Consider the following 23,953-nt stretch of genomic DNA (forward strand, 5'->3'; position numbering starts at 1 on the left):
GATTTCGCATCATCGCGAACACCCAAAAAAGTTCAGCGCTGGACCAGGTTGCATGCGATCACAGCGACTGATCTGGTGCACCATGTCAATACTTTTCGCACCCGCCCGTGGTTCTCGTGTCGCTCTCTCGCGAGCTGATCTGGTAAGTTTCAACATCAATTGCCTACAGTAGTCGCGTGCAAGAATCCACAGCTTCCACCCAGAAACCCTCCAACATCAAATAATTGATGGCTGACGCTTTGCTACTAGAGAACCTCGCGATGTGTAGGACAGGTCAGCAGCTCAATTCGGAGCCTGGCAACAGTCACAAACCCTCGCCCTCCTCAAATCGACATTTCATCTCGCACGCCGCCGTATCCTAAGCTCCTCAAGCGCCTAGCAGAAGTCCGCCGTGTATTGGGCTCAAGTCGCGCCCTTACCCTGGCAGAGAAAATCCTTTACTCGCATTTGGACAACCCTGAAGAATCACTCTTGACGAACACTCAGAATGGCGCCAATATTCGAGGCGTTGCCAACCTCAAGCTCAAGCCCGATCGCGTGGCCATGCAAGACGCATCAGCTCAGATGGCTCTTTTACAGTTCATGTCCTGCGGAATGTCCACTACGGCTGTCCCTGCGAGCGTCCACTGCGATCATATGATAGTCGGAGAGAAGGGCGCGGACACAGATTTGCCGAATTCGATAGCAGGGAACAAAGAGGTTTTCGACTTTCTTGAAAGCGCTGCGAAGAAGTACGGAATTGAGTTCTGGCCGCCTGGTGCGGGCATCATTCATCAGTCAGTATTGGAGAACTACTCGGCACCTGGGTTGATGATGCTGGGAACCGACAGTCATACACCAAACGCTGGGGGACTAGGTGCCATCGCGATCGGCGTAGGTGGCGCTGACGCTGTTGATGCCCTAGTAGATGCTCCTTGGGAACTCAAGGCACCTAAGATCCTAGGTGTGAGACTCGAAGGACAACTCAGCGGCTGGACTTCTCCAAAAGACGTGATCATGTACCTGGCTGGGAAACTCACAGTCAGGGGTGGCACAGGGTTCATTATTGAATACCATGGACCCGGCGTGGACACCTTGAGCTGTACCGGAATGGCTACAGCTTGTAACATGGGAGCAGAAGTTGGCGCCACTACCTCTCTCTTCCCCTTCTCTCCGGGCCACATCTCATACCTAGAAGCTACTCATCGTGGTCCCATTGCTAAGCAAGCAGCTGAAATTGCGTCATATGAATCTTCTCGAAATCTTCTCCGTCCAGATCCCGATGCCGAATATGACCAACTCATCACTATAAATCTGTCGGAACTTGAGCCACACATCAACGGACCTTTCACCCCTGATCTTTCTACTCCGCTTTCGAAGTTCAAAGATACTGTCGCTATAAACAATTGGCCTGAGACTTTCGGTGCTGGACTGATCGGTAGCTGTACAAACAGCTCATACGAAGACATGACCCGTGCCGAACACCTTGTCAAACAAGCTCAGGCTGCTGGGCTATCTCCTAAGGCCGATTTCTTTATTACTCCGGGAAGCGAACAGATCCGTGCAACACTTGAGCGAGACGAGACACTGTCAACATTCTCGTCCGCTGGTGGTACTGTACTCGCAAATGCGTGTGGACCGTGTATCGGCCAATGGAAGCGAAATGACGGTGTTGAAAAGGGTACTGACAACGCCATCTTCACATCATATAACCGCAATTTTCCTGGTCGCAACGATGGCAATCGCAAGACAATGAACTTTCTCGCGTCTCCGGAGATTGTCACGGCAATGAGTTATTCTGGCAGTACAACATTCAATCCCATGACTGATAGCATCCCGACCTCAAATGGACAAGAGTTTCGGTTCAACCCCCCATCTGGCTACGAGCTACCATCGGCAGGATTTGCAGATGGAAACCCACTTTTCCAGCCTACGCCCGGCGTACCAGACCCGACCGTAGATGTGGCCGTGTCTCCTACCTCTGATAGACTTGCACTTCTAGAACCATTTGCACCTTATCCAACCGGTCAGGAATTTTCCGACCTTCGCGTGCTATACAAAGTCAAAGGCCAATGCACAACCGATACCATCTCGGCAGCTGGTCCGTGGCTGAAGTACAAGGGTCATCTACCCAATATTTCCGAAAACACCCTCATCGGCGCCGTCAACGCAGCAACAGGCGAGACTAACACAGCCTATGACACCGATGGCACGACATCCGGTATTCCAGAGCTGGCGAAGCGTTGGAAAGATCAAGGCCGCGAGTGGATCGTCGTAGCCGAACACAACTATGGCGAGGGAAGTGCGCGAGAACACGCCGCCCTGCAACCGCGCTATCTAGGTGGCCGGATCATCCTTGCCAAGAGCTTTGCTCGTATTCACGAGACGAATTTGAAGAAACAAGGCGTCATCCCATTGACGTTTGCGAATGAGGCGGATTACGATAAGATCGATGCTTGCGATGAGCTGAGCACCAGGGGGCTCTGGGAGACGCTGGAGAGTGGCGGCAAGGGTAGCGTGGAGCTTGTGGTGAAGAAGAAGGACGGCTCCGAGGTCGTGGTGCAGACGAAGCATACGCTAAGTGCTGATCAGTGTGGGTTTATTATAGCAGGTAGTGCACTGAACTTGCTTGCGCGACAGGCACAGGAAGCACGAGAAGAGGTCGTTAGGGGAAATGAGTTGAGCGATTAGAGGTGGGAAGTTCAGGGAAGGCGTTGCTTGTGGGGTGGTATAAACCTTGGCCGTATTATATGTACATACGCCGGCGTTACAGAGCCGTGTGAAAATTTGACGTTGTTATCAGATTCTACAGCCTCTACTTCGATTGGTGATACATCTTTGTCAGATTACGACGAGCCAGGATGTTGTCTCAGGGGTGTATGGCACACATCCGTATCGTCTCTTTGTGTATCGTGCACTTTGTCCTCTACGTAGGCGGCGAACAAATTCCACTGTAAAATATATTCCATTCTTATGTTATAGTAAGCGTGTTTTGCCTTTTTCATTGACATGGGATCATACAACAGGGGGCTGCAAAAGTCGCTCTTTTAGGCGAGAGCCTCACTAATCATATACTTTACCACGTTTAGATCTCCCCAGAAATGATATAGAGAGTAAGAGGTATATATCGAATATTTTGATCGTAGAGCTCAAGTAGGATAATGCTACTGCTATAAAGGCGGGTAAGACGAGTGAGTGTTGATGAGAGACGATCCACGACTTTTGCTGCCCCCCCTGTTGATATGACCAGGACCGCGGGCTCTTATTGGCCGATCAGGACTCACATCAGTAATTTTGAAGTTGTGAATGGTCGTAGAAGATTTCGGGCTGTTGGACCTGTGATGAAACGGCTATATCATAGTTCTCTGAATACTTGTATGGCATAGTAACCGCTTAGATAATGGCTCCGTGCTGGCCGATAGAGAACAGCGTGAAGAGCAGTATCCCAGCGTAGAGCTCGATGAGAGCGGCCTTCCAACCGCACGAGACGCAGCATCTTCAGTTTACCGCTCCTAATTATCGAGGCGATTAGTGAACTACTCATGACTGGCAAACGGAACAGTAGACGGGACGGTCATGAGGTTTAGAAATGGCGGCAAGGGGTTTCGGCTCAGTGTTTTTGACGAGAGTCCGCTCATGCGGTACGTGATCTCAATGGTTCTCAACTGCCGTGATACCGGTACTACTTCTCCCGATCTGTACAGCCCTGGAATATGCCAAGTAAGGGGAGTTGATGTGTTCACTCGAGGTCTTCAAAGTGATCAGTGAGGCACAGACGAACGTAACGAGTCGTACGTCCTCCATCGAAAAAATCCTAAGATGTGCCGCGCATCAATAGACCCACGGGGGCGGGCTTGCCTACCTGCCTGCCTGCCTGCCTGCTTGCTTGCCAGCTTGCCATGCCCTGCAGCACCGCTGGAGCGACCTCGACAATCCGCCCGCCGCTTCCATTGACAAAATCCCATCACCAAACGCCTCTCCAATTCCCCGAATAGGGAACCGTCATCACCGCCAACCCCACACAGTATCACAAAGAACAACGCATGAGTCGCGCCCACGGCGCATGCTGCGGCGTCGGATCTCACCAGCACGCCGGCAGGCGGAATCCATTCCACCGCGTCCATCCCACGCGCGTTACCAGTACGGCAAGCCCGCCGGTGTGGTAACGGCTTGCTTGCCTGCTTGCTTGCCCATGCCCATGCCCTCTCGCTCGTGTCCCATACACTCGAGCGTATTATGGACACCCGTGTACACCCCGTTCATACGTACACGCCGTACACACGCTGGATTCTGCTCATACACACGCGCAGCACACCCCCTCATTTTCCTTGCAGAATGGCACTGGGCGTCCCGCCCTACGGGGCGTGTGGCACCCCGTCCCGAGATTCACGATCCCGCTGATCTGCCAATAGCGCCGGTGCTACTTTTGACGTCTGTGGCATAGGGCTTGGTGTCAGGGTCGATTCAATGTCCCGATTTGGGAGGCAAGGCGTATTGGTAGGTCTGGATGGTGATGTGGAGGGTGGTGACCTATTTCACCATGTAGACAGAATAGGTTTGTTGAATTCCGCGGGGTAGGTGTTCGTACAGTGTGATGGCCATTATGCAGTCATTCCACGTCGCTGTTACTGGTGCTTGACTTCATTGTGTGTTTTTCCGAAGACGCCTCGTAGGGCTGGGAGGGAGGTATTCCAAGGCTGAGGCTGACTAGGGGGCGAGTCATGAAAAGGCGGTACGTAAGGCGGCGCGGTTACATTAGGGTTCAGCGGTAGTGGTATTGACCCGGGGGTTCGTCCAGGGCTGACCGTATGTGGAACTATGGAACTGCCAGTGTGGCGTAGTTGAGTTTGTTTGGAGTCTGATTCGAGCGACTGATGCTCCGTAGCCTGTAAGGAGGTACGTTTTGACTTCGAGCTTCGAGCTCTCCGCATTTTTAAACGCGCCAAAATCGGAAGGCTGTTCCAATGTTAGCATGAGAATAATCTCTGGGTACGTGTCTAATGTAAGGTACTTTTTCTGGTTTGGAAAAACCTAGAGTTCATCGCTGCACTGGCAAGGATCAACAGATCTTTCACTCTTAAGCTCACGGCTCATGAGACTTTGAATACGAATGTCATCTCTACAGAATTTCTCAAGATAAATGCAGATGGCTTCGGTCTCTATTGTCGCTCTCCGATCAATCCACCAAAGAGCTTTCCGAGCTCTTTTATACCACAGTGCAAGAAGCAACATTGCTCTTGGGTCTTTCTCGAACAACTTGGCCCGAAAAGGCTGCGACATATGATGCAAGAAGTTCAGCCAACGACCTTTCGTTGACATGTCGTATTCCAGACTTCTTTGCCTTGCGAGTACATGAACAACAGCAAAATAGGGATTACTTATTGTAGATGTTGCGTCAAGCTCACATATCTCTGCTAGCTGAGGGTCCACGCCCACGATGCCACGATCAGGGATAGGGCTGAATACTTGTGCGTATTCTTGCGCGGCTTCGAGGAACATGCTGTCGGGTCGCAAAGGATCAGTCAAGTTCCAGACAGCCATCTTGCCACTGCTCATTCGCAGCCAGTCGAGGTCGGAGGGGTCGTTTGGCTTTAATGGCCATGCTTCTTCAGGTGAGGTTGCATCGAAAGAAGAAAAGGTCACAATGCCAAGAAAGCCAGCTGTGGCCCAGAGAGGATCCCTCGCATCCTGCTCGATTGGCCTCGACAAGGCCTCGTTGAAGAGCTTGATGCTTTGGTTCTGGTGGAAGAATTCAGAAGGAGTCTGCGTTGTCGCTCTTGGAGACTTCAGGTACCGCTCATGTAATGCAGTGGCGGCAAGTATGGTATGCGCAAAGAAAGGATACTGCATCTGACTTTAGATTACTTCAGCATAATGTCCGAAAATTAGGGCGTACTTGAACAGCATATTTAGCAAGCAGTCTCTCTCCCAGATCAACAAACTTCGGTCCACCAAGGCTTCTCAGGGTGGTGACACGGAATTGTTCCATCAGATCCACACATCTATCATTCAACGTGAAGCTGGAAGCTCCAGTCCCACAGTTGATAGCGATCTGAAGTAAAGGCTCCAGTGGCATCTTAGATAGCCTCTTGTAGCCATTGGTCTGATTTGAGAGCTTCCAGGTCTCTACTCCTTGAGTGGGCGCTTGGAGGTCTGCTATTGTCGATGCATAATTGCAGACAACACCATAGACGTTGCATTTCAAACATTGCGGCTTAGTCTCGTCGCACTAAGGGATAATTAGCTAGAATAGCCTCATGGTACAATACTATCATGCCTTGACGCTTCTCAATTTGCAGTTACCGCAGCCTTTACGGGATCGCTGATAGGGCTTTCGCTTTCTCGGCGCGCGGGCTGGCGGTATGATCTCTTTTGATCCCATGATAGCGACAAGAACCGAATAATGAATCGTGAGTATCAGTAACTTGCCTTCGAAAGTAGCATGTTGCGAGGAGGATCTGTCAGTGGACACGAGAGAGGGTTAGTGTAAGGATTGATGCTATGTCCTAAGTCCGAGCCGGCGAATTCCTTCCATCCGTTTGTCCATAGTTACATGAGAAAGCTTGGCAGACGGCGCACACATGTCGCGCGCGCACACGAACCATAGTATAAACGACATTTTTAACTATTACCGCTATATTATACCTCTATAATTATAAATACTACTATATACTAATCTTAAATAACCCTAAGAATATATCTATACTCTTTTTATTACTTTAAATTACCTATAATATCTCTAAAATTATAGAAAAAGAGTAAAGAGAGTAGATTATAGAGAGAGATTCTTAGCTCTAGCTACCTATATACTCCTAGATTTTAAGGCGCTCTAGAAGGATATAGAGAGAATATTAAAGATCTATAGTACTATATATTAGTTATACTAACTTTCTTCTATTATATATTATAGTTTTATATATTATAGAGGGATAATGCGGCGGTAATAGGTAAAAATATCGTTTATACTACGGTTCGTGTGCGCGCGCGACATGTGTGCACCCTCTGCCAAGCTTTCTCATGTAACTATGGACAAACGGATTGGTCTGTCTTTCAATCGGGTCTAATTATGATTGGTATTGGCCTATCAAAATAAGCTAACCTTCTCTCGTGTTGTATCTGATGCTAACCCTTTCTCGTCTTTATATATAGTGAGTTTGCTTGCCTCGATAATGAAAACGAAGGTCTCACATACCTAGGTTCCTGCCCGCAATGTTGGATTTACACGGACTTTGCGTGATAAAGTGCGAGATCTGAGATCCCAGCTGGTAACCATGGCGCGCATCATCCGAGTCGTGGGAGCAAAGTGTGTGGTCTCATGGCATATAAATATGTGCCGTTGTCGTAGGGAGAAACTTGTCTCGACATCACATCTCGACAACGGTATTCTCCTTCTCACTTATACTGCCCCTTCAAATATTGAATACAGACATCTCAATTTCCACTAAACTTTGACAAGATGCGCACATTCGTAACTGGCGCTACTGGTTGGATTGGACAAGCCGTCATCAAGGAACTGCTGAGCGCCGGCCATCAGGTCCTAGGACTCTCCCGTTCTGATGCCGGAACGAAAAAGCTGGAATCTCTGGGGGCAGAGGTACACCTAGGATCACTACAGGATCTAGAGAGTCTCAAAGCAGGTGCAGCAGCATCGGACGCAGTCATCCATTGCGCCTTCACACACGACTTCAAACCCGAAGAAAAGGAAGGAGCGCAGTCGGACAAGGAAGAGAAGCCTGTAGGCGACTTCGTAGACTGGTGTCGTATTGATAGGGTTGCCATCGAGACAATTGGTGCCGCCCTGTTGGGAACAAAGAAGCCATTCGTTGTCACAAGTGGCACTCTCTTACTCCCGCAGGGCCGCCTCGTCACGGAAAATGACTTACCAGACCTTAGCACGCCACTTGCGGCTGCTCGTGGACCATCAGAGACTGCTACTATTGACCTGGCCAAGCAAGGTGTTCACGCGATGGTCATAAGACTAGCACCAACCAACCACGGTGAAGGTGATAAAGGCTTCATCGCAATGATGATCGCGACCGCTCGCAAGATTGGAAAGTCAGCCTACATCGGGGAAGGACATAGTCGGTGGCCGGCAGTCCACCGGCTTGACACTGCTCGACTGTATAAATTGGCCCTCGAGAAGGGCTCTGCTGGGTCGATCTACCATGCGGTAGCAGAAGAGGCGGTGCTTGTGAAAGATATTGCAGAGGCCATCGGCCAGAAGCTGGGGCTGCCTACCATTAGTATGGGAGCAGAGGAAGTCTTAGAGCACTATGGCTTTCTTGGTCTCGCAATGGGCGGTAACAATCCGACCTCGAATGTGAAGACGAAGAACGAGCTGGGGTGGGAGCCGAAGGAGATACCGCTCTTGGAGGACATTAAGCAAGGAAAGTACTTCACATCTGTGTGAATATGTACATTCATGAGTGGATACAAGGTTGGATAGTGTTTGTATGCAGGTCTGTTGCCTGCACAATACTTGTTTGTACTGAAAGAAAACCTGGAAACAATGAAATAGATCGTGGCTGTGCTCAGCCTGTGAGAACCCTGTGGCGCAGCACGCTAGGTCCCCCGCAATCCTCGGACACGTGCGGTCTCGATTTCAAGCACGACGTTCCTTTCTTTCATTCTCAGTCGCACTGCATGAATTCATCATGGCACTGAAAAATACGTGGTATCACCGGCGCGTTGCAGATAGTGCTGCAAAAGCGTGCTGGATCTGCTATAAGCCTTCGACGAGTGTCCTCATCACCCCAGACAATAAGGTAAGGAGTGACTTGGGGAGAAGAAAGGGCTAAAACATAATTAGTCCTGTAGAGCTGACATGAAATGTCATCTCAGGACTTTTTCTATACCTGTGCTGGGCATCTGAAGGATAGGAATTTTGCTGTTCCAGATCCAGATGAAGCTGCAGCAGCTGAGAAACGTAAGAAAGATGATGATATGCAGAAGGAGATCGATGCCGTGAAAAAGGAGTATGCCGAGAAAATGAAGAAGAGGATGGAAAAGAAGGAAGCCAAGAAGAAGGAGAAGGACAAAAGTGACGAAAAGAAGAAGGAAGAAGAACAGAAGGGTGAGGAGGAAGAGAGCGCCTTGGAGAAAGAGAAGAATGACAAGGTAGGCTTCATGCTTCGTCAAGAGAAGTGTAACTGACCACTACGCCTAGATCGATGCCCTATCCAAGAAGGAGACAGCGGGAGACGACGGGCCACGAATCTATTCACTACATAAGTACGCACACTCTTTATTGTTTGACTTGTAAACTGACACCGTCGTAGAAATTTCTATCAACAGAGACTCGATCGAATCCGCAACGCTGAGCTAGCAAAGAGAAACCGGGAGCGACTGAAGGATCCATCAACCTTCCCAGCCGTGCCTTCGAACCTTCCCTGATGAAGCTGGACTGGCCGTCGAGCCACAGTCTCACGTAACAACCTAACGGCACTGCCTCTCTCAACGGCAAATGCACTCTGTACGACACCACCCATTCCACCCGCCTTTTTTCAGGCGAACCTTGCTCTCTTACTGGACAGCATCCATGAACTGCTTACAGACACCGTCCCTGGATACTCTACAATCCACGCATTTGCCAAGCGCCGAATGTGTAGCGACCGACGCTAAGCCCTAACACTCGAATTAGTCGCCTTTGGCATGCGTTGAAATCTGCAGTCAGCAATTAGTTTACAACACTAACAGGTCCGTGGATGCCGGCTTGCAGCAATCATCCCGCTTCGCTGACACCGAGAGTCGTTCCGGTCCGTGACCCCCGCATCTTGGTATGCATTCTGCGGTCTCGGGTGTCTTGGATCAGGGGGGTAGATGGCTGCGATACCGGACGACAGCTCATGTAAATCACAGCGCAACAGTCCTTTCTTGGTAATTTTTTTTCTTCACATAGATAGCTGTTAAGATCAGGTCGTCTAGTGTACAGGCCAAGACGTTTTAAGATTGAGTTCTGACGCCCGGACATTGCCTCTTGCTGGTCTGACTTTCCGACTAGCAAGGAGCAATGTTCTCAAACCATTATCTCATTTGGTGGTGGTCAAGTGCCGCTCTATGGCTAGAAGAAATACATGACATGAGGTGGAGACGTGGTGGTCGCTGCGAGGCCGAAGCATTGGCACTGGTGACAGTCTGCGACCTTGCCGGGTTGCATGATCGCACGCGCTCTATAACTAGTCTGGTCAAGACGTTGCGGCACAGGTTGGCAGCTGCCTCAACCATCAATATTGAACCCGCGGAGCCAAATTTTTTCGTTCTTGATAGTCCTCTATCTTAAATGTTGATGTGATGAAATATCGACTCTACTCATGTGTGCGGAATATTTGACGAAGTAAACAACTATCTCTTATCATCCCAACGATATTGCAGGGCTTAGAGTTCCAGATCTTGCGATCGATGACGGCCCGGTGACATGTTTTCCAGATCGCCCATATTGGACTTTTTAGTCCCAGGACAGAACTATCAATCGTCTGATCTCGGGCTCCATAACATTAAACATGCCCTTAGGTAACACCACCAGATTGTGCCATGTGCGACATCAACGTCACTAATGGGAGAATGCCACATTTAAGGGCTGACTCACTGTGCTCGTGCTTACTGTGGGTCAGGATACCGTTACCGAATCCCTCGAGCGCGGAACGCCGATGGGTTTGTTGCGAGCGAGTGTGGGGAAGTGGAGGCCTGCGAGATATACGGCGACATATGGAAATTTAGACCTAATAGGGTCAGGCGTTGGGTTCAGGTGCCATGTGTTTGTGGCGATACTGTGTGGGTGCTAATATTGATTGAGCTCGAGCACTACTTGTTCTGATATGAAGATTGCGAGTGTAAGACATTCGTGTACACCTTCGCTTGTGTAGATACGAACGACGAAGCCTCCGATGTGATCAGTGGTGGCTAATAACGAGTATTTCGGCGGTAGTAAGGCCGCGCACATCTTGATAATGTACGTCACCGTCATTTACCCCTGAGTCGTACGTATGCCGCACTGCGCTACAGTACTACAGAGCATACACGTCGATAGTCGAAGAGCGTAGTAGTAAGGATCAACATAACGCCTGTGCTCATGCGTGCTGTTAGTCAAGTACATTGGCTATAGACAGCTGTGAGCTGTCCTACCGAAGACTTCCGTGGAACAGCATCGGTGCTAATCCTTCGCTTATGTAGTGAATCATGACATGCTTTCACACACGCAAGCGCTCGGAGGCGAATCCACCCTTTGGGGCAGCGCATGTAGTGACTACGTGTCTGGATACGGATAGGAGAGATTAGTGATATGCCTCATAGTTCCGCTATCTCGTATGGGAGTGCTATACAGAGTTTGCAAAGTTATAGGGATTCAGCGAAAGACGTGCCAGATTTCTTCAGACAACATGCTGGACTGTGCAGAGCGCTATCTGCATTATACGAAAATCGATAGTGTGGTGGTGACAGAATACTAAAGCATGCCTTTCCTTGACATATATGACAACGCCTCTACATCTTAAGTTTCTTGATATGAGACATTTATGGTGTCACGGACCTGCGAGGAAGTCGAGCAACGCGATAACATGGATTCTGAAATGGCTTGAGCTTCATTTGTAACCACGCGTGAGAGTCGATGATAGTGCTCAGAGAGTCGATACCAGTAGAAATACTCGGTTTGAGTGAAGCTCACCAAGCCTTTACACTCATATAACCGCTGTATGCCCTGTGTAGCGCTAATTTAGATCGATCGAAGTGGGGAGATGTTTACATGATGTTTTTACGAGTTGGGCATCACGGGAGCCGATACAGTGGTGCACGTTACAGTGGGTATTCGGTAGATTCTGCCGACAGGCCCCTGATCTCGTGTCGCACATTGAATCGAATCTCATCGGACTTGGTGTATTTCATACACTGGACGGAGGGTCTTTGCAGCCGCTGTCGGCGTTTCGTTCGCAGTTGCTACCAACATACTCATTTCGCTCCCTGATCTATGCGCGTCGCCTCGATTTGGCTCCGGAGAATGTTCACGTATACCCCAGCCGAGCAGCGACTCGATGAAATCCCAGCAGCATCGCCGCTGGTCGCAATATGTGTTCGGATGACAAGACAACCGCAGCGTGATTTGGACACGGGCATCTCTCATGGTACTGAGTTGCAGGTTCTGATTCCTCATCCTTGGAGCTGGTACGAGACTCATTTTCGATTCAATGTTTTGATAGGAACCATAGTGATAATAAGGTGCTGTGGACGTCCCTGGCAGTCATGCATTGGACCTCTCAAAGGTTCAACTTGACAGCAATTGTCGCATTCCGCTCTGTTTGACTATCTTGCAAACCAGGAGGGCGACGAATGCCCAGCCCAGGAGCAGTCGCACGAGCCTTCACTTCGTCAATGCGACTTCTGGACAGACTAATACCAGGCACGACCCAGGTGCCACAGCTACACTGCATGCCCTGCCACGCGTATTTCCCAACGTTGGTCCGACACTTTGGGCATTCCAGGCGGCCTTCGACTTTACCTTGCTCGAGCTCATGGCGCATCCAGGATAGCGGGTCGACAAAATAATGAGCACAATCTGCGAGTGAAGGATTCCCGGTTTTTTCTATCTTTTTGTCCTCTAGAGTGGATTTGCTGTGTTGCTCTAAAAATTGCGACGTAGCCAATGGACGCCTAAACGTATGTTAGCTAAGCCTATCGAGGCTGGATGAGGCATTCAGGGTGCAATCGTGATTACCTGCACTTGCGACACTTCATTTCAAAGCGTGCTTTGTCGATACTCTGTGTATGCTCGTCTTCGAACCTGATCTTATCGGCATCAGGGGCCTGTCCACATGCACGGCTCATCTCCACCTCGCGCATGTACATCCACCGTTGATAGACTGGAGAGCTTTCGACATCATCAGGGGTATTCATTTCGTGGAAGAGCTGTAACTGGTGCATGAAGCCTTCATTGGGTTCGCAGATGGGTCTAGCCTGACGAAGAAGATCCAAAGCTTCCTGTGGCATAATGCGATGTTTCTGCAGTAAGAAGGCTATAACGGTAGCTGCTGATCGCGATTTACCCATCGCGCTGGAAATTGAGTGTCAATACGTGAATCAGATCTGCATTGCCCTGAAAGCGTAGCAAAGTTGTACAAAAGTGGCAGGGGCATCAATGGCTTGGGGAGAAATCAAGGCGAAAGCTCGTGCTATGCACCGATGAGGCTTGTGCAGCGGTTCGCAAAAGGATTTGAAAGAATCGCATACCGTCTGTGTAGCTGACAAGTGGCAATAGGAAAATGTGCACGAATGAGAGGACATTATCAGCTGAAGGCAAGATCACTTACCAATGCACGAAGACGCCACCTCCGCCATCAAGACCTTCCTGAATGAATTTGTTGGTTGACGGCCAATGAACCAGAAGGTTTTCGTCTTCAACATCATCCACCTCGATTTGCATGTGGTGAAAGGGATCGAAAAGCTCTCGATCCAGGCCCATGCGCAGCACTGATAGAACGTGTGTAATATTGGCCTTCTGAAAAGCGTCCTTTCTTCGAAGGCTGAACATCCTGTGGGTAATGGATCAGCCGCTGAGTGTTAGGAGCACGCCATTGTGAGGGCTTGCTAGCTTGAGGCTGAAAATGCGGTGACATACCCTCCAATATAGATGTTATGGTCACCCGGGACACGGTCTAGCGACGACATGGCAGAAGACGGAGTGGAAATGGTGGCGGTCGCGAAAATGACTAATTATGGCTCTGTGCTGGAGAGGCTTCAAGAGCAACCAGTGATCCGATTTGTGTCCCCAGAGGCGTAAGGAGATACAGACGACGCGCACAAGAGCTTATAGAATGAGAGGAGTTGATAGTCTCAATCTCCAACGTATATGTAGGTGCGAAACCAGAATTCTCAACTGTAGATCCGTAGATCTGTAGGTTGCTGAAGCTGAATTGAGAAGGGCCCGGGTCAGCTGCGCATCACTCAGGGCGAAAGATGTGCGTAAAGGCACGGCAACAGAGTAGAGTTTGATTGTGTAGTATCGCTGTTGGAATTCAGATGAACGTTGAAGCGCAAGAGCACGATTGGAGATGGGACCTTCGGGAATCGTTTCGAAGAGGTTTGCACTGTAGTCAGACTAAGAGAGTGCGTGCGGTCGGTTGTAGATCTAGCCCGGCTGCCTCAGGCCGTCAGGACTGTTTCTGCCTTGTAGCCTTATATGTAATGCTCAACGGCCCGCCCCGAAAGAACTACAATCCAGCTCCGCAATGGCAAAGACAAACCTCAATTCTTGTCCAGGAGAACACCCTGCGTTGTCGGAAACAGGCATCCGATGCCTCCGCAAGACTGGAGTCTGAGAGAGTATCCCTGTACTATGTACGAACAATGGACTGATCCGCAGCATCTGCACGTTCTGACGCATTCGGCATGGTGAAAAGCACATACTGCAAGTAGCACACAAAACACAGTCTGCCGACATGCTGGGGGGATAAAAAGATGCGCAAGCGTTGGGCAACGCAACGCAGGAGCAGGTTAATTCATCAACCAAGACTGTCGTACTCCCGGTTCATTACTTTTTTATCAAATTCTCCACGCTTGGCAGCCGATCCGAGCAGCTGCACATTGGTCTTCAGTGGCGCTGCTGCTAGACTTCTGGAGAATTAGATCGCAATCGAGTATGGGCCGGAAAATCAGCGACACGCCGTATAGCGCGAGGCGATGGACAGTAGCTTGGCCCTCTCAACTCTACTGGCAAGCCCTGCCAGCCCAGCACGGCAGGGAGATTGAGTAAACAGGGGTGGCCATGCACCGCCACACAGCCTTGAAATCCCTCGCCTCTTCTGATAAGTGCTAGCGAACAGAGGAGCTCGAGGCTCGATCTCGTGCGAAGAGCCGTTAGATCTGTATTGTGACGTGCATTGCCTCCACAAACACTCAAGGCTGAGGATGGCCACGTTGTTGTGCGTCGTCAAAAGCCAGCTGAGCGCAAGCATAAGCCCTGACGGAAGATACATCATTGGTCTGGAGCAAATGCGTGCCGAGATGCGAGAACATGTACGACGATACTGTATAAACAGTGAATAGGAGCAGAACGGTATGTGATAGGGGCACAACACGGCCGCCGGGATCAGGCGTTTCGCTGTCCCCACCTTCTCACTTGTGGTTGGTAAGGCTGACGGCTACAATTATGGAGCACAAAGAGCGCAGCTAAAGGGGTTCGAGGTTCGAGGCTGTGGCTACACTTTACGAGTTTAGACATAGCATTGTGCCTGTTACGGCTCCGATTTTGCTTTGCGTGCGTGGTTGGCCCCGGTCTTCCAAGCCGTTCATCCTTCATCATGGTTGTCTTGTCTTTTGTCTCTTGTTTCTATTTTCATCGGCGTGAGGGAGGTGTGAGCTTTGGTTTACCTGCGTCTTTAAGTCTAATTAGTTCCGAGCATTGTCTCCGAGCCAAGCATGCGCTCTCATTGTGACTAGCTAAGTGTTGACATTGGAAAATGATTGAGCCAGACGCAACTCGAACAGAGGAATGTTTATGAAACTTGCACCGTCTTCCGCTACGCCAGGCGCACCGGAGAAGGACAGTATCGCTTCATTATGGGGTGGGACCCTCTTTCTGTGGCCCTCTCACGAGTCATATAGCACTTTCCAGACGTGTCCCGACGGTTAAGCTTATGTGCAGTGCATCTCGCTTCTGCTTTCCCTAGGGCATCTCATTCCTCACTGCAGAAGTGCACGCGGACTATCCAGGCTAGGGGTGACCTGCACCACCAAAGAACAGAAAGCCAACAATCAAGAGCGCAGCAGCTTCTGAGGGCCATAGTATTGGCTGCACTTGGCCTGGCAATATGGCTTCTCTCTGGTACCAATCCTACCAAGGCCTGCGCTGTGTCAGCAAATGCGGGCTTGACATCATGTATCTTTGCCCTGGACGACAATGCCAACAAATCACCTTTATGGCAAAGCGTGTTCCGGTGCAATGGTGAAGACTGCAGCTTGCTCACGCTTCAAGCCAACGGACCTGTTTCCACCTTTCTCATCATGCCCTGTCGACCGTCATTCCCTCCCTTTCTGCTGCATAACTATGTCGTTCTTTGATATTGAGGCCAATCGAATGTCGTTTCAGACAGTAGCTTCTCACGCTGCATATTGTAACTTGTTGATTGATGTCAGGGTTGATAGGCGCCATGCATGCCTAGCCCTGCATCAAGGCTTGACGTCTTGCCTTCCATCTGCTGAGTGCTCCAGACTTTGTCCCCAAATAGAAATTTTGCTGCCAAACTATTGGCCCTAAAGCAATGCAGCAGCACGTCTTTGTTCTGTTCCCATCAATCGACGTCCCAGCCGCCAGTCATCCATGGCCCTCGCTCTGGCTGCTCGTTCTTCTTGCGACATCTTCTTTGCTATTATCCTGCTTCAACATCTCGCATGGTTTCTTCAAGTCGACTGGCTCCACTTCCCACCAGCCATCTACTTTGTGCCTTGTCGCTCGCTTGCATACAGGACCTTTCTCGCTCGATCTGGCCCGGTTACGCTGCAGCTCTCACTTGGCAGACCAGGTTGAGGATACCGTAGTAGGACTGCGCGGTCCAATTGCCAGCCCGCGCGTCAGCTCGAGGTCTGTACAGATATCATTGCGTTGTCTGCATCTCACTCGCCTGACAGACGTGATGTGACAGACATTGTATACCTTCTACCAAACAAATTCTGCCAAGCAAGGTCTGTAAGCGAAAGACGACATCTCTCGAGTTGCTAGTAGTTATCATTGCCACTCACCGCATCTGCGTCCGGACACGCACGGTCACCACTCGCCATTGATTGCTGCTTGGCCGGCGGAGGATATATCCAAGTGGCTGACTCGAAAGAGGTGAGTTGAAAGCCTGGTGGTCCTCCCCACGCTTGTGCACACAAACTCCTGCCGATTTGTGCTTTGAGCCCCCCCGGTCGCCGCCAGACAGTAGCCCAGACGTAGGGTCCTAGGTATTACTGCCTCCAGCGCCAACGACGGCACACCACCACCACCACGACGCACGCACCCATCCACTCCACCCGCCGTAGTGTCATGGCGCCCTTGATGCCTGGCGCCGCTGGTGTGTGGTGCGTGTGTATGTGTGTGTGCGGTGCGTGTTGCGAATTGCGTGTTGGTTGTTGCGTGCGTGGTGGGTAGGTAGGTAATTAGCTAGTAGTGTGTGTGTGTGGGTGTGTGTGGTGTGTGTGTGTGTCTCGACCATGGTTGGAATTGCAGGGAGGGTGCTCCATAGGCAGCCCACTGTGCGGTTAACGGGCGCACCCCTCCCCCATGGATCAGCCCTATGAAGCTGCTACTACGAGCCATTTGCTAACCTTAGCATCCCCCACCAGCATCTGCAACACCCTCTTTCGCTGATTTATTCCTTATTCCTCCTCTCCACCTCCAACCCTTTCTCTTCTCTGCTTCTCCTGGCGACGCATTGGAGATAAACATTCACAATTCTCTTCTCCCGACTTCCGCCTTGCGGTTCATGGTTCCCCCTCAAGCCCTTGACCGGTGTGCTTCCTCCTTCCCTTCCTTCTGCCGCGGATTGTGTTGTGGTTCGCTTTGACCTGAGCCGCGAGCGCCGCTCCTCATCTACTCCCTGGCTCTAGTTCATTCGGCTCTCCCGTTGGCGGATACTTGTCATCCCAGTGCAAACTCGTTCCAGCGCCTTGCGATAGTTTCCGTCTGGATCGCCACTAAAGTCTGGTACGGCGTTACCAATTACGTTTGTACTTAATCTCCCCTTCAGCTCGTGGCAAGGCGCTCGCCAAGCTGGCCATGTCGCACGCGACGTCAACCACGCCATCAATTCGAATATATGACTCGGCGCACCACCACAATCAACAAAATCGGTACGCCGGGATCTCTCGAAACTCCTCGTATCCTTCCGGGCCCTCTGCCCCGATGGCCATACCCAATGCAAGAGAAGCGGTGCCGCCGCCTCTTCCTCCACCCCGCTACATCAGTGATCTTGACCAGCACCGTGACATCGGTTGGCAGTTTGCCAACGACCCAACTCGGGCTTCTTTTGGAGGACAGCATCATGGATCCGTCAAGCCAGGCTCCTCTTTACTCGGTGGCTTCGCAAGTCTACCTTCGCGAGAAAAGCCGGACAGTGCCGTCGACTGTACATCTTCGCGTCGACTAAGCCTCCTGTCGAGGTCGAGCGATACAGAAATGCCCGACGACGATGACAAGGCCAGGCCGTCGACGACCAACTACAGGTATGCACTACTCAGAACGTGTCACCCAACAAGTCTGCAAAAGCCGTACTCACGCTTTGTGCACTTGATGCATTTTTGGGGAGCATAATGCTCATTTGAGGAATTAGCTACTGACTACTGGTAGTCTACAAAGCGAAAGGCAGCTTGGGCAGAAGTCCCTACAGAACTCTTCACAGGCATACGACAAGCAGCTGTTATCCAAGATTGGTGGGCCAAATGCACCTTCCGGTGTGGCCAAGCTGAATGGTCTACCACCCCTCGCTACGCCCGACCGTAGACCCAACAGCAGCAACAGTCTCACAAGCCCGGTGTCTCGCTGGCCGCCATCTGGTACGATCTCGCCAGGAGGCTTCAAAAGCCCGACGTTCGATCCTGCACCCTTAGAAAGAGAAGGCACACAAATGCGGCGCTTTGGCAGCGTGTCTACAGACGGAGGTCTTCCTGTGTCAAGACAACAGGGCACGGGCAGTTATGACCAGAGTACAGTGTTCACGGACTTTGGCATGGACGAGAGCGGCGTGAGGGATTTGAGCATGAACGATCGAAGCCCCGGATCAGACGAATATCAAACTGGACCGAAGGCTGGAGTGAAGCGTGCAGCACTATCACCGCCCGTAGAGGCAGCCAGAGAGGATAGGCCAACGGGAAGCGGCATTGACCTGTACCACCGCCGGTCACAGCAGATGCTGGGTAGCCATCGCAACTCACCAGTGTCACGATTCCAGACTGGGCAGCATGGCTCGATATCATCGGCATCGTCATTTGGGCCGCGAACGAATTCGTATGCATCGTCTTACGGGGTGTCGTTGGCCAGTAGTGCAACAAGCTATAGCAGTGAGCGGTTGTCACCAGGGGCTCTGTCGCCTGGCGGAGGACGGGGTAACTGCGGGAGTGGTGGTGGTGGTGGTGGTGGTGGTGGTGGTGGTAGTGCTGATAGGGAGCTTGGACCCGCAGCACCGCACCTAAGCCCACGTGGATCGTTATCATCGAAAGGGGCCTCAGGCCTAGCAACACCAGCACCAGCACCAGCGCCCGCGCCCGCACCCGCCGCCCACGTCCAGGCGCTCCAGCGGTTGTCGGGAGGCTTCTCTGATAACCCAATCGCCATCGATGCCGCCGCCGCCGCCCTCCAACAACACCACCGCCATCAACAACAACAGCAACAACAACACCACCACCACCAGGCTCAGCAGCACTCGCAAAAACTCTCTCAAGACAGCATGCACGCTCATTCGCGCCACAACAGTAGTGCCTCCAAAGCACAGGGTCACTTCATCTGTGAATGCTGCCCCAAGAAGCCAAAGAAGTTTGAGAGCGAAGAGGAGCTTCGGTAATTCCTCCTCCCACCACATCCAACCATTTATCTCGCCCTCCCACTTTACTGACTTGTTGCTACAGAATCCACGAGCTCGAAAAGCAATATACCTGTGCATATTGCCCTAACCGCTTCAAGAACAAAAACGAAGCAGAGCGTCATCAGAATTCACTCCATCTACGAAAGCATTCTTGGTCCTGCGCCGCCTTGGCTGGTGTGCACGCCGCATACCACCCCTCGACTGTGCATCCAGGTGCAGACGTGTGTGGTTATTGCGGTGAGGAATTCCCAAATCCCGCTAATTGGGATGTACGATCCGAGCATTTGAATCACGTGCACAAGTACGGCGAGTGTAATCAAGCAAAAAAGTTCTTTCGCGCGGACCACTTTCGCCAGCATCTCAAGCACAGCCATGCTGGGACCAGTGGGAAATGGACTAATCAACTGGAAAATGCATGTCAAAAGGACGAGCCCCCACCAAAGGAGCGACTGTCAGCCTTTACCGCCCCAAACTCCCCCGTCACTACCGCTCGAGGGGTTGCTTCATTGATGAATTCAATCATAGACGAACATCAAAACGAATCATGAGCCGCATGCCTCCGCTATTTCAGGAATTCCCAAGGGGGCAATTTAAGCAATTCTTGTCAATACTTCGTACCCTCGTTTCGACTGCACCAAGGCATATATACGTCAGTCTCCGTCTGCGCAGCATTTTATCACATAGGTCAAGTTGGCGTTACATCTGCCTAGGATATCCCCAAAACTTTTAAATAGCACATCATTCGGACGGAAAACGGAAAACACTCATGCGGCTAGGCCAGGTGGGCGATGAAATCGGTACGCCGGCCTCTGTTAGCACATCTAATATCACGACCTGACGACGGAGTTTTTTTGTTTGGCGCATTGGAGTAATAAAGTCCGTGGGGGGAAATGAAGTCTTTTGCTCAGTCTTTGTCTAGATTGTTTTTGTTTATGATTTGTCTTTGTCCTGGATGATTAGTTGGCAATGATGGTTGGCTCACCATCTTGGCCACAGCTAGCAAATTTCATGTGACAAGTTTGAAGATGTACATGTACATGAATAGTGTATGGTTCGGGTGGGGGGAGCACATATCCTTACAATATCCGCTACAGTTAGCACGACGGCCTAGAATCTGCATACATCAAGGACGCTCTACTAGAGAGTGGGCCAAGTGAAGCTAGATTTGACGAGCATTCAGGGGATACAATATTATCCTGATTATTCAGGTCTCGTTATCTGCACAGCACGGCCCCTTTTGGCTTGCTAGATAGTACAAAGGGGATGTTTGGGGTAGTAAGGCGAGCTTCTGAGTGCTTGCGAAGGTTACATTGGCAAAAGGTTGGCAACAACCCTACACCTTCCTCATAGGTGCACAAAGGAACAAGTCGGCGGACAGGCGCGCGCTAATTAGAAGCTGTCGCTCGCTCCTCTGTTGGTGATACTGGCCGCTACCTCTACCACCACTCTAATTATTCCTACCCAAGCTTGTTTGTGAATCGTTCCATGAGCTATTATGCCCTCGCGTCAATGCTTCCAAAGTCGCACAATATCTTCGCATCTGTCCGCAGGATCTTCCCCCGGTCTCCCCACTCAAAACCTCAATCTCAAACTCATACCCCGCTCCAAACCATTGGGACGTGGAACATGTTGTCCTCGTAGCGTCTCCGACGACATGACGCTTTCGGAGTTCGACCGCCAGCCCTGTTCAAAGGACAAGTGTGAGATTTCACGGCGACATGGTAGTATAGAACGATTCATGGCCTGTGTTGAATCGGCTAACCGGAGCTTACTTTATCTAGGATGTGGGTAGGATCAGCTCTCCCCAATCCTCCGAGTTGGCTGCAGATCGTCCGGGCTGCCCGACACCTTGCAAATATTTGCCCTGGGCAACACCTATCCTTCATGGCGTCTGTCAAGCGGACAGGTTGACAAGTCACAATAGTGTGAGCAGCAGTTGCATTATAAACAATCGCTCTTACTGCAGCAGATGGACTGGGCAATGAGCGACGATTTCGAGCCCAATTGATACCTAGAATCAGGCCCCTGCAAGACATGCCTGGATGCTGGAGGTAATTACCTTCCATATCAAGCACTAAGAATGACAATCACAACTGGCTGTCTCAATGGTGTGTGGACGGACGAACGACGAAGCGAGACCAGTCCCGATAGACACATAACTTTGGGGGAAAAGGAAGCCTAAGGCGAGCGGCAACATCAAAGCCGCAGAAGCTTTGCTGCATCGCTGGCGTCATACATTATCTGATGCAAAAGCACCTGAGGCACACAAACAGACATGTCTCGCATGTCATGATTGGCGATGAATCCAATATGTCTCAAGCATCGACGGCTGGTACGGGGCCAGGTGAAATCACTGGCGCAACACAACGTCACAGGTAGATGGCGTCAAGCCCCTATCGATTGCATTTCTTTGTGCATCCTTCTGCAACAGCATCCCGTCAGCTTTTGAGTGGAACGTCAATGAAATAACAGCGGTACCGTGACCCTGGTAACCTGACTCCATCAAAAATATCAGCAGCCACGCTTCCAAAGCCGCCGTACAGATGGTATGTAGGAGGACGGAGAAGGCGGAGAAGCAGTAGGCTGCTTACATGTCTCCAAGGGGTCAGACAATATTCATCCATATGCCGTTGTCGCGGAAGGAGAAGCGGGCACTAAAGTCCGCCGTAAGTTAGCGCATATTCCTCCATGTGCGCTACCCGTAGCCTACCAGGACCACCAACCTACCAGCCTTCCAAGCTCCCACCCACCCAACCATACAACACAACCCTCGAACCTCGAACCCTCCAAAAATCTCCAGGAATGTTCCAAGTAATGTCGTCACCTAGCAAGAGCGATCGGTGACTGCCTATACCCACTATTTTTTCTATATCCGGAAGTCTCCTTGCTCACAGGAACAGCACACGGGTTCTAGAGAGCCCATGCATGCGTGTCGAACCATGATCAAACTGTGGTGTTTGTTATGTAGCTTTGTCAGCCAGCTAATAAACCTACTAAGGCATGATATCGTATTACACTGCTCTACACTACGCGGCATTATAATTCGACTCTCAAGGCCTCTTATTATTGTAGTAACTTAGCAGCTAAGTCGACGACGACGAGAGAGGGAAGGGGTGATAGGATGGATATACATGTCTACTAGTCTCTCGAAAATAAGGCTGTAAATTCCTAGAAGCATGGTGTGTATACCAAGTTGTACTGAGGTCTCCGCAATGGTATATGCTATATATATATACTACTAGTTTGGTGACTTTGGTCTGTTATTATCTAGTGATGGTTTAGGGGTTTGAGGCGCGTTAGTATCTAGATAGAAGGGGGCTTATATCTTTTAGGGGTGGATGAATGGAGGGGTTTTAAGGTGTGCTGCTGCTGCTGCTGCTGCTTCTTCTTCTTCTTCTTCTTCTTCTTCTATAATATAAGTATTAATAAAAGAGAGAGATATACATACTAACCCCTCGTCTTCTATAGATAAACATAGAAGCAATAGGTATATACTATTCCCTCCCTCCCTAACCCTTGAAATAGATTATATATAGACCTTTCTTATTATTTCTACCTAGAAGAAGAGCATAGAATAGAAAAGAGAGATAGAGGTGTTAGACGGGAGAGAGAGCTTAGAGTAAGTCTAGAGTAAGGTCTAGAGTAAGAAGGACGTACAAGCTAGGTAAGGGTAGGGTATGCTATTTTGCATGATGGAAAGTACGATGAATTCATTTAGTATGATTCAGAATATTAAGGTCGGAGTTAATAGAGATATAATAGATGTGGATATGGAAAGTATATCAGATAGGAGATGGTTGGATGGTTAGATGATGTTTCTACTATATTACATTAGTTCTATGTTTGGATATTTTGGGAAGTGGATGATAGTAATGGGGCAATAGTAATCATAACAATAATCAATCAAGATTGTCTTTTCACTCTTCGTCTACATGTTCGTTCATCCATCCATACACACAATGAGAACATAAACAACCAAAAGCCCCCTTCAAACCCCCTTCCAGACAGCTACCCAAGTCCAAATCCTCTCACAACGCGCCTACTCCCACAAACTCAGCAGTCGTGGGGGCTTCCCTGGGACGCGTTTTTTCGCCAGCAGCTTGAACCTCAGATCTACCTCTAACCTCGAGAATGAATCAAAGTGTAAAGCTACATTTACGTGTCAATCAATTACTCAAAGGAAAATGAAAGGCAGCAAGGTCGTAGAAAAGCCCAATATATAGATATTGGCCTGACTTTTTCTCATGGCTTCTGGGAGAAAAGAATAAACCTACTCCACCCTGAACCTTGGGCACGTACTACTGCTCGCTTACTATCTTCTACTGCGTGGTGCATCATCTACATCCTAAGTCACGCAGAGAGCAGTGGCATATGATACTAGATGACTCGACGAATACATCTCACCATCTCATTCACGGTTGGCAGTTGGTATT

The 23,953-nt window shown here is 50.2% G+C and overlaps 6 protein-coding genes across 6 annotated transcripts; 4 read left to right on the forward strand and 2 right to left on the reverse strand.

Annotated features, from left to right (window-relative positions):
• The first annotated feature begins 45 nt into the window (after positions 1-45).
• On the forward strand, positions 46-2,783 carry EJ05DRAFT_474749 (mitochondrial aconitate hydratase). The gene is made up of 2 exons (XM_033743668.1): positions 46-142; positions 250-2,783. The coding sequence occupies exons 1-2, from the start codon at positions 83-85 to the stop codon at positions 2,668-2,670; spliced, it is 2,481 nt and encodes an 826-aa protein (XP_033602132.1). The 5' UTR covers positions 46-82; the 3' UTR covers positions 2,671-2,783.
• A 1,906-nt stretch (positions 2,784-4,689) lies between these two features.
• Positions 4,690-6,454, reverse strand: EJ05DRAFT_306466 (uncharacterized protein). Its single transcript, XM_033740649.1, has 4 exons — positions 6,257-6,454; positions 5,876-6,208; positions 4,991-5,823; positions 4,690-4,935 (listed from the first exon to the last, which is right to left on the reverse strand). The coding sequence occupies exons 1-3, from the start codon at positions 6,359-6,361 to the stop codon at positions 5,011-5,013; spliced, it is 1,251 nt and encodes a 416-aa protein (XP_033602133.1). The 5' UTR covers positions 6,362-6,454; the 3' UTR covers positions 4,690-4,935; positions 4,991-5,010.
• A 911-nt stretch (positions 6,455-7,365) lies between these two features.
• Positions 7,366-8,389, forward strand: EJ05DRAFT_531221 (NAD dependent epimerase/dehydratase family protein; the record flags this gene model as incomplete). Its single annotated transcript, XM_033749010.1, has 1 exon — positions 7,366-8,389. Exon 1 carries the CDS (start codon positions 7,436-7,438, stop codon positions 8,387-8,389), a length of 954 nt encoding a protein of 317 aa, XP_033602134.1. The 5' UTR covers positions 7,366-7,435.
• A 244-nt stretch (positions 8,390-8,633) lies between these two features.
• EJ05DRAFT_498889 (DUF1742-domain-containing protein) lies at positions 8,634-9,372 on the forward strand (the record flags this gene model as incomplete). Its single annotated transcript, XM_033746747.1, has 4 exons — positions 8,634-8,744; positions 8,821-9,096; positions 9,146-9,210; positions 9,258-9,372. 4 exons carry the CDS (start codon positions 8,634-8,636, stop codon positions 9,370-9,372), a joined length of 567 nt encoding a protein of 188 aa, XP_033602135.1.
• Positions 9,373-12,079: 2,707 nt separating this feature from the next.
• EJ05DRAFT_306483 (phosphatases II) lies at positions 12,080-13,807 on the reverse strand. The gene is made up of 4 exons (XM_033740650.1): positions 13,583-13,807; positions 13,275-13,496; positions 12,683-13,018; positions 12,080-12,618 (listed from the first exon to the last, which is right to left on the reverse strand). Exons 1-4 carry the CDS (start codon positions 13,630-13,632, stop codon positions 12,225-12,227), a joined length of 1,002 nt encoding a protein of 333 aa, XP_033602136.1. The 5' UTR covers positions 13,633-13,807; the 3' UTR covers positions 12,080-12,224.
• Positions 13,808-17,845: 4,038 nt separating this feature from the next.
• Positions 17,846-20,068, forward strand: EJ05DRAFT_484613 (uncharacterized protein; the record flags this gene model as incomplete). The annotated part of the gene is made up of 3 exons (XM_033745355.1): positions 17,846-18,165; positions 18,290-19,495; positions 19,564-20,068. 3 exons carry the CDS (start codon positions 17,846-17,848, stop codon positions 20,066-20,068), a joined length of 2,031 nt encoding a protein of 676 aa, XP_033602137.1.
• Between the last annotated feature and the right edge of the window lie 3,885 nt (positions 20,069-23,953).

Source organism: Pseudovirgaria hyperparasitica (assembly GCF_010093815.1).
Source record: "Pseudovirgaria hyperparasitica strain CBS 121739 unplaced genomic scaffold EJ05scaffold_5, whole genome shotgun sequence".
Classification (NCBI taxonomy): domain Eukaryota; kingdom Fungi; phylum Ascomycota; class Dothideomycetes; order Acrospermales; family Acrospermaceae; genus Pseudovirgaria; species Pseudovirgaria hyperparasitica.